Genomic DNA, 12,215 nt, shown 5'->3' on the forward strand with positions numbered 1-12,215 from the left:
AATCTTCTGTTTATGTCTAAAATTTTAGAAAAAGTTGTGTCTGCTCAATTGTGCTCTTTGCTAGTATTACTTGATCTTAGTGCTGCGTTTGACACTATAGACCATGATATACTCATAGATCGATTACAAAACTATACTGGTATTCAAGGGCAGGCTTTAAGATGGTTTAGATCCAACCTGTCCGATCGCTACCACTTTGTTCATTTAAATGGGGAGTCATCTCAATTATCACCAGTAAAGTATGGAGTACCACAAGGATCTGTCCTAGGTCCTCTGCTATTTTCAATATACATGCTGCCTCTTGGTAATATTATTAGAAAATACGGGATTAGTTTTCATTGTTATGCTGATGATACTCAACTATATATCTCAACAAGACCAGATGAAACTTCTAAACTAAGCTAATAGATTGTGTAAAAGATTGGATGACCAATAATTTCCTCCTATTAAATTCAGATAAGACAGAGATATTACTTATTGGACCAAAAAACAGTACACAGAATCTCTTGGATTATAATTTGCAACTAGACAGATGCACTGTTACGTCCTCTAAAGTCACAAATCTGGGTGTTATATTAGACAGCAACTTGTCCTTTGAAAATCATATTTCCCATGTTACAAAAACAGCATTCTTCCATCTTAGAAACATTGCCAAGCTTCGAAACATGCTCCCTGTTTCTGATGCAGAAAAGCTAGTTCATGCATTCATGGCCTCTAGACTGGACTATTGTAATGCACTGCTAGCTGGTTGTCCTGCATCTTCAATAAACAAGCTACAGATAGTCCAAAATGCAGCGGCAAGAGTTCTTACCAGGTCAAGAAAATATGATCATATTACCCTAATTTTACAGTCTCTGCACTGGCTACCTATTCAGTTCCGTATCATTTACAAAATATTATTACTTGCCTATAAGGCCCTAAATGGTTTAGCTCCTGCGTACCTAACTTGTCTTCTACCACGCTACAATCCAACCCGCTCCCTAAGGTCACAAAACTCTGGACTTTTGGTAGTACCTAGGATAGCAAAGTCCACTAAAGGAGGTAGAGCTTTTTCACATTTGGCTCCCAAACTCTGGAATAGCCTTCCTGATAACGTTCGGGGTTCAGACACACTCTCTCTGTTTAAATCTAGATTAAAGACACATCTCTTTAGCCAAGCATTCACATAATGCATCTTATAATCTCATACTGCAGTTATATCTGATCAAATGTACATTATTATTATTCTTTAGCTTGGGTTGAACAAATCATTTTTGCTTAGATGGAACAGCAGCTACGCTAATTATGTCTCTATTTGTTTCTCTGTTGATTAACATCCCGTGGTAACTAGGAATTACAGAAGCTTCAGTCTGGATCCAACCCTTAAATGATCTGAGATGACCGAACACCTGAGAAGAGATGATGCCAACCCCTCAGAGGACCTCAGAGGATGCCAACGCTCAGACAACATACAGAATTACCACATTTTGCCATAAGTTAAGTATATTAAGGTTCTGCAATATATAAATATATCGTGGAAACTTAATTTACTGTAGAGCTACTTTGCAACGATTTGTAGACTAATATATTTTGTAGAATGTTGGGAACTAGGGCTGCACAATTAATCCAATCCAATTGTCATGCACATCTGGTCAGTAAAGCTGGTTCTGTGATTAGTAGTAAATCTCCATCACCTGCTTTGAGATGGAACAGCATTTACTACACAGAGCTGTAGTTCACTGACAAGCTAAGCAAAAAAATAGAGAGATGATATAATCGAAAAAGACATTGCAATAAAGACAGCTGTTTGCGTAGCTTCTGAGTGAACTTCGGCTCTGTGTAGTAAATGCTGCTCCTTTTGAAAGCACATGAAAATACCACATTTAATAACATGTTTTTACTCCAAACTCACTTCATAATGTCAGCCAAGTGTTTGAAATACATCCTTCTGTGAGATGATGTGGCTTCTTACACAGAATAAGTCAAGTCAAGTCAGCTTTATTGTCAATTCTTCCACATGTACGGCACATACATACAGAGAATTGAAATTGCGTTACTCTCAGACCCTTGGTGTAAACAGTTAACATTAAACACGTTCAAATACAGATAATACAGTTTAAACATATGTACATACAACTATACAGCTATACAAATGAGGACATTGTAGAAAAATAAAGAAATAGATAAAGTGGCATAAGGCGCATGGCAGAATAGATAGAGTGCAAACCAGTTAAATAAAACAAAACTGTGCAGATATATGTGTAGTGCAAGAAGAGCTTGTCAGTAGAGAGAACAGTCCTTATATCAGACTATCTGAAGAGGTAGTTTGCAGTCAATGCTGGATGAGGTAGTGATCAGTCCAATGCTGCACAAGTGACAGGTGCTGGTCACAGTTTTTAAGTTGGTGAGGGGGGGGCTCATAGTGTCAGAGTTCAGTGTTGTATGGGGTAAAAGAGGGGAGGGGGGGGCAAGGACGGGAGGGAGTTCAGCTTCCTGACAGCCTGATGTATGAAGCTGTCCTTCAGTCTGCTGGTCCTCGCCTGGAGACTCCGCAGTCTCCTCCCTGATGGCAGCAGACTGAAGAAGCTGTGTGTCGGGTGGGTGGGATCACCTGCAATGCGGAGGGCTCTGCGGGTGAGACGGGTGCTGTAGATGTCCTGGAGGGAGGGGAGAGAGACACCAACGATCTTCTCAGCTGCTCTCACTATTCGTTGAAGTGACTTGCGGCAGGATGCGTTGCAAGCGCCATACCACACAGTGATGCAGCTGGTTAGGATGCTCTCGATGGTGCCTCTGTAGAAGGTGCACATGATGGGGGCCGGGCTCTGGCTCTTCTGAGTTTGCGGAGGAAGTAGAGACGCTGCTGTGCTTTCTTGGCCAGTGCTACAGTGTTGTTAGTCCAGGAGAGGTCCTCTGTGATGTGCACACCCAGGAACTTGGTGCTGCTCACTCTCTCCACAGTCGCACCGTTGATGGTCAGAGGGGCATGCTGAGTGTGTACTCTCCTGAAGTCAACAACAATCTCCTTCGTCTTCTCCACATTCAGAGAGAGATGTTGTCACTGCACCACCCGGCCAGGCGGCTCACCTCGCTCCTGTAGTTTGTCTCATCTCTGTTGCGAATTACAAGACAAAAAACACGAAAACACCGTTCTGTCGGGAGAGAGAGAAGCCGCTGCATCTGTGCGCGCCGCCATTTTCTATCAACATTTTCTAAGATTTCGTGCAGCCCTATTGGGAACCAAACTACATTATAGACAGATTAAACACTGTATGATCAAAACCTCATCAAAAGCTTTGGGTCAACTATCCCTTTCATATAAGATGCATCTGCTGACAAACTTTCACAAGCCCACTATGATGATGAACTCTATCCATCACAACCTAACTGTGCAGTAATTGCTCTGCTTTGAGAAACCACAGTGTCTAAATATCTTGAGGATTCCTCACCTTTGTGCAGGAGCCTGACAGGACTCCCACCACTGCCGTTTCTGTCATGTGATGATGAGGATGAGGATGATGTGGGATCAGAACTCATCGCTCCACCATTTTCCACCATCTCCAGAATCTTCATATGACTGATGTCCATCAAACTGTGAGAATGAGGGAGAATTTATACAGTAATACTCGCAATCATTTCATTTAGAAGATAACTAGCTGGATGGCTTTTGTGCAAACCTGATACACACCTAACATCCCCCGCGGTTAATGGACACCAAACAACCCAGCCAGGATTCATCCACCTACTCCAGGAAAACAGCCACAGGAAGTGACATCACCATCATGAGTGTATGGTGACAGGATGACCATTCTATATCATACCATGATAACAATATCAAGATTTCAAAGTATTTACATGATATTTTTAGGCACTTTAAAGAAGGGTTTTCAGTCTTTTAGACCCACAAACCCCCAAATACGATCCTCCTCATTTGAGGGACCCACATCCTTAAATTTATATTTTCATGTAAGAAAGCCCAATTTATACTAATGTAAACTGATATACTATATACTATCCAAATTAAAATATTATTTAGTAAATATATAAATATTTAGTATGTATTAAGTTGCATAAAGTTTTTGTCTAGTCTAGTAGTGTACTGTTTATTGTCTATCTTTATATTGTTTACTTATTTATTTTTTATCAAATTTAAACTTGATTAACTTGATTATTTTAATGTCATTTGTGTTATTTATTTTAACCTATTTTTATTCTTAACCTAATTGTTTCATATAATTTGTATTTCTTTTCATGTAAATTTTTCTTTCTTTCCTTTTGTTTTTCTCTGAACTTTTTCCACATGAATAAATACTTGTGTCACTTACAAAAAAGTACCATGGCATTCTTTGAAGTACCATGGGAAGGAGTTCCATGCAAATATATTTCCAAATGCCATAGTTTTACCACCTGATATTACTATACCATGCACTTTTTTTTTTTAACGGTAATACTAAATTACCTTACTGTACAATCTGAAAATATAAGCTTTTGTGTTTATCATCCCATGCTGGTCTCCTCAAATTACCAATAAATCATGCTAAAATAAAACAACCAGTCACTTACCTGGTGTTTAAGGATTTGAACAAAGAAATAGAAGGAGCTGATATAATATAAAGAGGAAGACTATTCTAGAGCCTGCAGCCATCGAGAAAGCCAGATCACCTTTAGCTTTTAAACGAGAACGAGGAACTGAGAGTAGTAATTGACTAGATGATCAGAGGGATCTTAAAGCAGTATACAATGTGAGAAACAGAACTTATGGATCAAAGATAACTATTTCAGTTTTGTCCTTGTAGCTGTGAAAAATTCATGTACATCCAGAATTTTATGTCATGCAGACAATCAAACAAACAGGACACAGAACCGCTGTTATCTTTAACAGGAAGATTAGTGGGGTGTCAGAGGAATCATATTTAATGCAAAAAGAAGAGGACCCGAAATAGAACCCCGTGGAACACCCCAAGAGATTTATGCGCAAAATGAGAAACATTCTCTTACATTAACATAAGAGTTTTCTCAGTTCTCAGAAAAGGTTGAACACGTTTCACAAAAAGCAATAAAATTGTGTGGTTTTACCATTTTCAACACAATACATTGACAATTCCATGCTTTTTTTTTTGCTTTTTTTTTTTTTTTTTTTTGTGAAATTGTAATTGTTTGTTAGATTGTTCCATAAAACCACTTTCCAAACAATTCCATGGTTTTCTTTGAGATTCATGTATGCAGTGTCAGATAAAAAATGGCTATTATTCAGTACTACATTATAAACTTTTGATTTGATTTGAATACTGCCACAGTACATCAATAAATCAATCAGTGATTTACAGAAAATCTCAATTTTAGATATACATATTCTGTAACTCTACATTGTTAATGATGTGTTTATAATCTGTAAACAGAGACAGACAGACACATTCACCATGAAAGTTTTATTATTCATTTAGCAATCATAAATAGTTTATGCAAAAACGATTTTGATATGGGACTACATTTGCAGGAATTACTAATTGTATTACTTCAGACATTAAATTCCTTAATTATAAAAAAAACATTAAGCACCTGCCTCAAAGAGTATCAGGTCATAGAGACAATTAAACAACGAAAACATAGTTCAAGAAAGGAAATTTGATCCAGAATTATATTGAATGTCCAGAAGCACCTTGATAAATACAAAAATGTCGATATAAATCTTCAACAGTCTGTACAAACATAAGATCAGGCACATGGAAAATGTGCATGCTAAAATTGGCTGTATATTTACAAGTGGATCACATTTTGGGATCGTAATCGAACAGAAAATAGCTTCAGTGTATGTCGTCCAGCAGATCTGAGGAATCTGCATAAAGCTTATGACAAAAGAAGGCATTAGTTTAAAGACTGGCACTAAAGCAGCATAAGGCGCATGAGCTGCGACAGGCACTCTGTTATCTGTGCACTATATTTGGAAGCACAAATATGTTATCAGCATCAGCATTCGACTTTTGAAAGGACGAACCCATGCATACGTGCATACGCATATGAAAACACAGATGTATGTACATGATAAAGGTGATAAAGCCATATGCACACTCAGGGTTATCCAGCATGGTTGAAATTACTGCAGTAAAATGCACTGGATGCTTTGACCTGCATCACAGTCAAACAACTTTCAAATATTTAACATTGCGAGCCGCTGGCGTGGTTTGCACCAAACTGAATCGCAAGTGACAGCGCTACGGATCTCTGCTCAAACTCTGATGAACTTTTGTTGAGATTACGCCACGGTGCCAGGGATTTCGAAGCCGGGTTGTGGCGTGACACGCAGCATACAGCGCTTGTGTTTCATGGTCAGCCCGTACTCTGGCGTCATATCTAGCATTTCTCCCGGCATCCCGCTAAACTTTAACCTCTGGAGAAGGATGGCCAAGAACAGGAAGACCTCGGCACGTCCAATGGACTCTCCGATGCAGCGCCGCTTCCCAAGCCCAAAAACCAACACCTTCTCTCCTTCCATCCTGTCCAGGTCCGTACCGTCTGCAGTGAGGAACCGGTCAAGGTTGAAGCTCAACGGATCCTTCCACAGCTCTCTGCAAGTAGAAACAGATGGTTCAGCTTCGTTTAAGAGCACATTGCACCATTTACTGTCAACATTTAAGTGATTGTGAGAAACTTACGGGTCATGGTTGACTTGCCACTGGTTTACAAACACACAGGTGTCTTTGGGAATGAAATATCCATTGAGCGATGTGTCTTTAGACGTACTGAAATACAAAAGCACAAGCAACCATTGGCACGGACAGTTTTGGTAAACACTGCAGCACTATTTACAGGTGGCCATCTTCAGTAAATCAATTCACATGTGGTTTTCTTTAATGCAAGGATGCCGTTCTCAACTCACCTGTGAGGAATGGTGAAAGGAAGGAAGGATGAATGACGGAAGATCTCCAGAATGAAAGCCTCGAGAAGCGGCAACTCCGTTCTGTCTGACAAGCGAGGCGTTCGGTCCATTCCGATCTTTTCCTCTAGAAAGATTTTAACACCATTTGTCAGTAGAGTAAATCGATCCAAAAATCTCTTAAATAAAGTAGTAAAAATAAAGCTACTTTATTGACATCAATGGTTCCATAAAGAACCTTCAATAACCATGCACTCAAAAATAAAGGTTACTAAAGATGTTTTTTTTTACTAGATATGGTTTTTGCAGAAATGCTATAGAAGAACAATTTTTGGCTTCTCAAAGAACCTTTCAGTGATCAGTTCTTAAAAGAACCATTTTTTCTTAATTTGAGGAACATTTTAATAATCTGAAGAAACTTTTCCAATTTCAAGAACTCACAAAAGTTCTATGGAAGTTAAAGGTCCTTCAAGGAACCATCAATGCCAATAAAGAAGCCATTTAAGGTTCTTTATAGAGGATTATTATTAAAATGTTCTTCACACTAAGAAAAAATGGTTCTTTTAAGGGCTGATCACTGGAGAACCAAAAACGGTTCTTTTATGGCAAAATCCAGTTTTTAAATTTAAATTAGTTTTTTTTAGGAGTGAACAATATTTTAATATACTGTTAAATGCCATAGAAGAACCATTTGGGGTTCCCTAAAGAACCTTTTAGTAATAGCTCTTAAAAGAACCTTTTTCTTGTTGTGAAGAACATTTTAATCATCTAAACAGCCTTTTTCCACCGCAAAGAGCTTTTGTCCAATTTCCATATATGCTAAAAGTTCTTCATGGAATCATTATTGCCAATAAAGAACATTTATTTTTAAGAGTGAAAGGAACCTTTTCCACTGCAAACTCTTAAAAATACAGGCTCTTTATTGGCATCGATTTTATTTTCATTTTTAATATTTATTTCGAACAAAACACAATATACATAATAAAAAAACAACAACAAAAAAAAAAAAATATATATATATATATATATACATTGTATATACACACACATACATGCACATATATCCATATAACAACAAATTATTACCAAAAAAAAAAAGAAAAACATGTAAAAGCAAAAACAATAAGCAAAAGCTTATTATTTTTCCCACCCCTATACAATTCCATAATGTTCCAGTATATCTTTTAATACTACATCAATCCCTATATTATTTTTATATATTCCTCCCAAATTAACAAATCCACATTAAACAAACCCCAACCACATTATTTTCATCCAAAATAACCCATTATTCTATAGTCACCTAACACAATGAACCTTATAACCCTCTCCACCCTCACAATCACCCTATACATCCACATATCCTTTTAATAAAGAGTTTTTATACAATGTTTAAACTGCCTAATATTTACACAATGCTTTAACACCTGCTCCAAACCATTCCACAACCACACCCCACAAACAGAGACACACATACTTTTTAAAGTTGTTCTTATACGAATCTTTTTAAAGTTTAACTCTTCCCTTAAGTTATACCCACCCTGCCTTTGGTTGAATGAAGAATCTTTAACAACCATGAAACCTTACAAGGTTCTTAATAATGGAAAAAAAATTCTGTTCTTCACTGAAAGGTACTTAGAGAAGCCAAAAACTGTTCTTCTTTGGCATCACTGCGAAACCTCCTTTAGGAAACCTTAATTTTTAAGATTGTAGACAGAGAAAGCTTAATTTGAAAAGACAGGGAGAGAGAGACAGAGATACTCACTCAGCTCTGTTTGAAGACGCTCCTGGATCTCAGGGTAGGCCACTAGATAGACGACAGCCCAAGACAGAGCCGTACTGATAGTGTCGAAACCTGTCAATGTGCACAGAGACACTTTAATATATCACGCAGAGACTGGAGACAGAAAATTATTCAGTTTTCCCACACTCACCAGCTCCGAAGAGGTCATTTACGATTCCGACAATCTTCTCATCGGACACTTGGACGTTTGAGTTCTCGTCCAGTTTCCGGTCTTCGCAGTGGTTGATGAGCGAATCGGTGATGTCTCGGATGTTGTTCTGAAACAAAATTCACATTTGATGAGCTACATGGATTGTGAAAGAGAAAGCCATCTGACAGACACGTCTGAGAGCTCCCACCTTGTCAAAGGTGTCGTAATGGTCTTTGACGATCTTCTTCATCAACTTGCTGAACCGATCGTTGATGGCCAGGAACTTCTTCATCGTCGTGCTAGGCAGGATACGCAGGAAAGGGATGAAGTCCGCAGGATTGCCGCTTCCCACGATCTTCCCGAACTCGTCGCTCAAGTTGACTAAGCTCACCAGCTCGTCATCGTCGTGGCTGTAGCGCCGGCCGAAGCAAATCCCACAGATTACGTTGGCCACGGACACCACGATGTGCCGGAAAGGATCAAAGCACCCGTCAGCCTTCATGACACTGTGAAGCCTTTCAATCAGATAGAGACCTTCTTTGCTGATGTGCTCTTCAAGTGCGCAGGAATACTCTGAGCTTTCGCCTTGTACCGTGGAAAAGGTTCGCAGGGCGCTGAGGGCCAGCTTGCGACGGGCGCGCCAAACACCCACTTGATCCGTACTGAAGGCCAGGCTCTTTCCGTCGCTGATGAACTTACTGCTATAGAGATCTGGACGTCCAGAGAACTCCTCGCCTTGTTTGAGGAGGGCCTGACGGATCACGTCGTTTCCGCCGAGCACTACTACGGGTCGCATGCCAATCTGGATCTGGAAGATGGGGCCGTAGCACTTGCTCATGGCGGTCAGGCTCAGATGTGGGTTGTTTCCCACTTCCAGAACATTTCCGATGATGGGGAGAGGCTTCGGACCCGGCAGCTTCTGGAGCCCTTCTGGGATCTTAGTACGCATGAGGCGCATGAGCAGATACACCACACATATCGTGATGATGGCCACGAGGCTCTCAGACACAGAAATCGGGCCCAACATGGGAAGAACCGTAAGAGGCATGGTTATCTTCCTTTGTTCTGTTTCCCTCAGCAATCTTTGCTCTCACAGACAATGAAAAGGTTATCTGCTTAAAACAAAAGAGAGATCAATAAGACTGACTGTTAACCTTATTCCGAGAGAATAGTGTAGTAACACGTTTGCATGAATGATACTGAAAAAGGTGTGTCTTTCTGCAACCTGTTTTTTGGTAATGTGAATGCATGCAACTAACAGATCTGTTTTTGCAGTTTAACCAATGCTTGTTGATATATTATATATTGACCAAAAGCTTTTGTCAATGAATGTGTATATATATATATATATATATATATATATATATATATATATATATATATATATATATATATATATATACTGTATATATAAAATTTTAAAATATATATTTTAAATATTTTTCTTATATGCATAACTCCTTCACGAGTACAATTCATGCCAACGACCTATAATATAACTGCATATTTAGCAAGAATTCACATGTTAAACATATTTAGCTATCTAGATAGAAAAGGATCACTCAAATCAGAAAGAATGTGAAGGCTATGATGACTGCAGTGGACATGAGCCGGAAGTTATATTTCTCAAGGAATTTATTTGTTCCTCCTGAATATTTTCAGCTGACAGCTGACTTTTTTTTTCTCAGAATTGCGTTAAAAGTTACAAAGTTATAGGCTAATTCTGAGATATAAACTCGCAATTCTGAGAACATATCAGTCTTTTCCCCCTCAAAACTGGACTCGCGCAATGCTAATTTTATCACTCGCAATTGCGAGTTTATATCTCACAATTTGGTGGAAAAAAAAGTCAGAATTGTGAGATAAAAAGTCGCAATAGCCTTTTTTTATTTTTTATTCGGTGGCATAGAACTGTGATACTTCAAACATACTGAAATGCTTTAGCTGCGGAGCGGTGTTTCTGGAATCAGTGAGCGCGGAGTGATTATTAAATGCTCGGAGCTCCAGTCCGCTCACATACTCTGATCGGACACAGCCACATAAATGTGGCTTTTTGTTAATGACTGTCGCAGGATTTTACACAGATCTCCATCTTTCCTCTTTGAGCTTTCACAGTCAAACCCTTGAAACCTTTCTCAGACCACAGACAAATCACCCTTTATATAAAGCAATCTGAAACATCACCTCAACCAATTAGGACACCATATCAAATGCAAAAAATATTGTTATTCAAATGGACAGAAAACAGTTCTACTAATGACATTAATGCTATTGAATCTTCAGAAATACAGTCCCTCTTACATTCTCTCCAAATACAGGAATACCCTAAAAATCAATTCGGCATCAATCAAGCTGTGAAAGATATAAATTACATATTCTACAAGACAGCACAAAGAAGTGATATGACAAATCTAAAACCAAAGACAAAGAAATTGGGCACTGACAGATGGTTTGATTCAGACTGTAAGGCTCTGAGAAAAAAACTCCTAAATTTATCAACTTGACTTGACTAAGGCAATACAAAGCCACACTCCGCCGGAAAAAAGCCCAATTTCTGCAGGACGAGTTTGAAGAGATCGAAAAATCTATAACTTCAAACACGTTCTGGGATAAATGGAAATTACTATACAAATCAAATCAAGAAGATCTGGCTATCCAAGATGGAGAGATATGGAAAAATCATTTCCAAGATATAGCTCAACTGAAATTCAAAACTCGGATCAAAATTAAATAATTAAAATCTAGACATCTTGGAAAAATCAATCAAAACAAACCAAAACCCTTTAGATTTCCCCATAACAATGAAAGAATTGGAAGATAAATTAGGGGTCCTCGAGCCCAAGAAAGCCTGTGGTGTCGACAGCATCCTGAACGAGATGCTGAAACACACAGAGCAAAGCTTCAAACTGGCCATGCTAAAACTCTTCAATGATGTTCTGTGTGTCGGGTTCTTCCCTGAGATCTGGAACAAGGGTCACAAGAACGGAGATAAACTAGACCCCAACAACTACCGAGGCATCTGTGTGAACAGTAACCTGGGGAAGGTGTTCTGTAGCATCTTAAACACCAGACTGTTACACTTCCTTACGAAGCACAATGCCTTGAGTAAATGCCAAACTGGCTTTCTTACAAAATGTCGAACTTCTGATCACATTTTTACATTACAAACACTAATTGATAAATATGTACATCAAAACAAAATAAAATTGTTTGCTTGTTTCATAGAGTTCAAGAAAGCATTTGACTCAATCTGACTATACCTAAAACTAATTGACAGTGGAATAGGGGGAAATTCTATGATTTGATCAAATCCACGTACACAATCAGTCAATGTGCTGTCAAAATTGGAAACCAAAGATCAAAAGTTTTTTCTTCAGAGACGTGGCGTGAGACAAGGATGGAATTTAAGCCCCACCCTCTTCAACATT

The 12,215-nt window shown here is 38.7% G+C and overlaps 1 protein-coding gene across 1 annotated transcript in view; it reads right to left on the minus strand.

Annotated features, from left to right (window-relative positions):
• Nucleotides 1-5,119: 5,119 nt before the first annotated feature.
• LOC306888588 (cytochrome P450 1A1-like) overlaps nucleotides 5,120-12,215 on the minus strand; it is a 9,870-nt gene continuing 2,774 nt past the window's right edge. Inside the window, exons 2-7 of the mRNA XM_079447013.1 lie at nucleotides 8,996-9,899; nucleotides 8,788-8,914; nucleotides 8,619-8,708; nucleotides 6,857-6,980; nucleotides 6,633-6,719; nucleotides 5,120-6,545 (exon numbers count right to left, since the gene is read on the minus strand). Coding sequence (XP_079303139.1) covers nucleotides 6,233-6,545; nucleotides 6,633-6,719; nucleotides 6,857-6,980; nucleotides 8,619-8,708; nucleotides 8,788-8,914; nucleotides 8,996-9,835 — 1,581 coding nt within the window. The 5' untranslated portion in view covers nucleotides 9,836-9,899 and the 3' untranslated portion in view covers nucleotides 5,120-6,232. The remainder of the gene's footprint in view (nucleotides 6,546-6,632; nucleotides 6,720-6,856; nucleotides 6,981-8,618; nucleotides 8,709-8,787; nucleotides 8,915-8,995; nucleotides 9,900-12,215) is intronic.

The sequence above is a fragment of the Barbus barbus genome (assembly GCF_936440315.1).
Source record: "Barbus barbus genome assembly, chromosome: 22".
Classification (NCBI taxonomy): domain Eukaryota; kingdom Metazoa; phylum Chordata; class Actinopteri; order Cypriniformes; family Cyprinidae; genus Barbus; species Barbus barbus.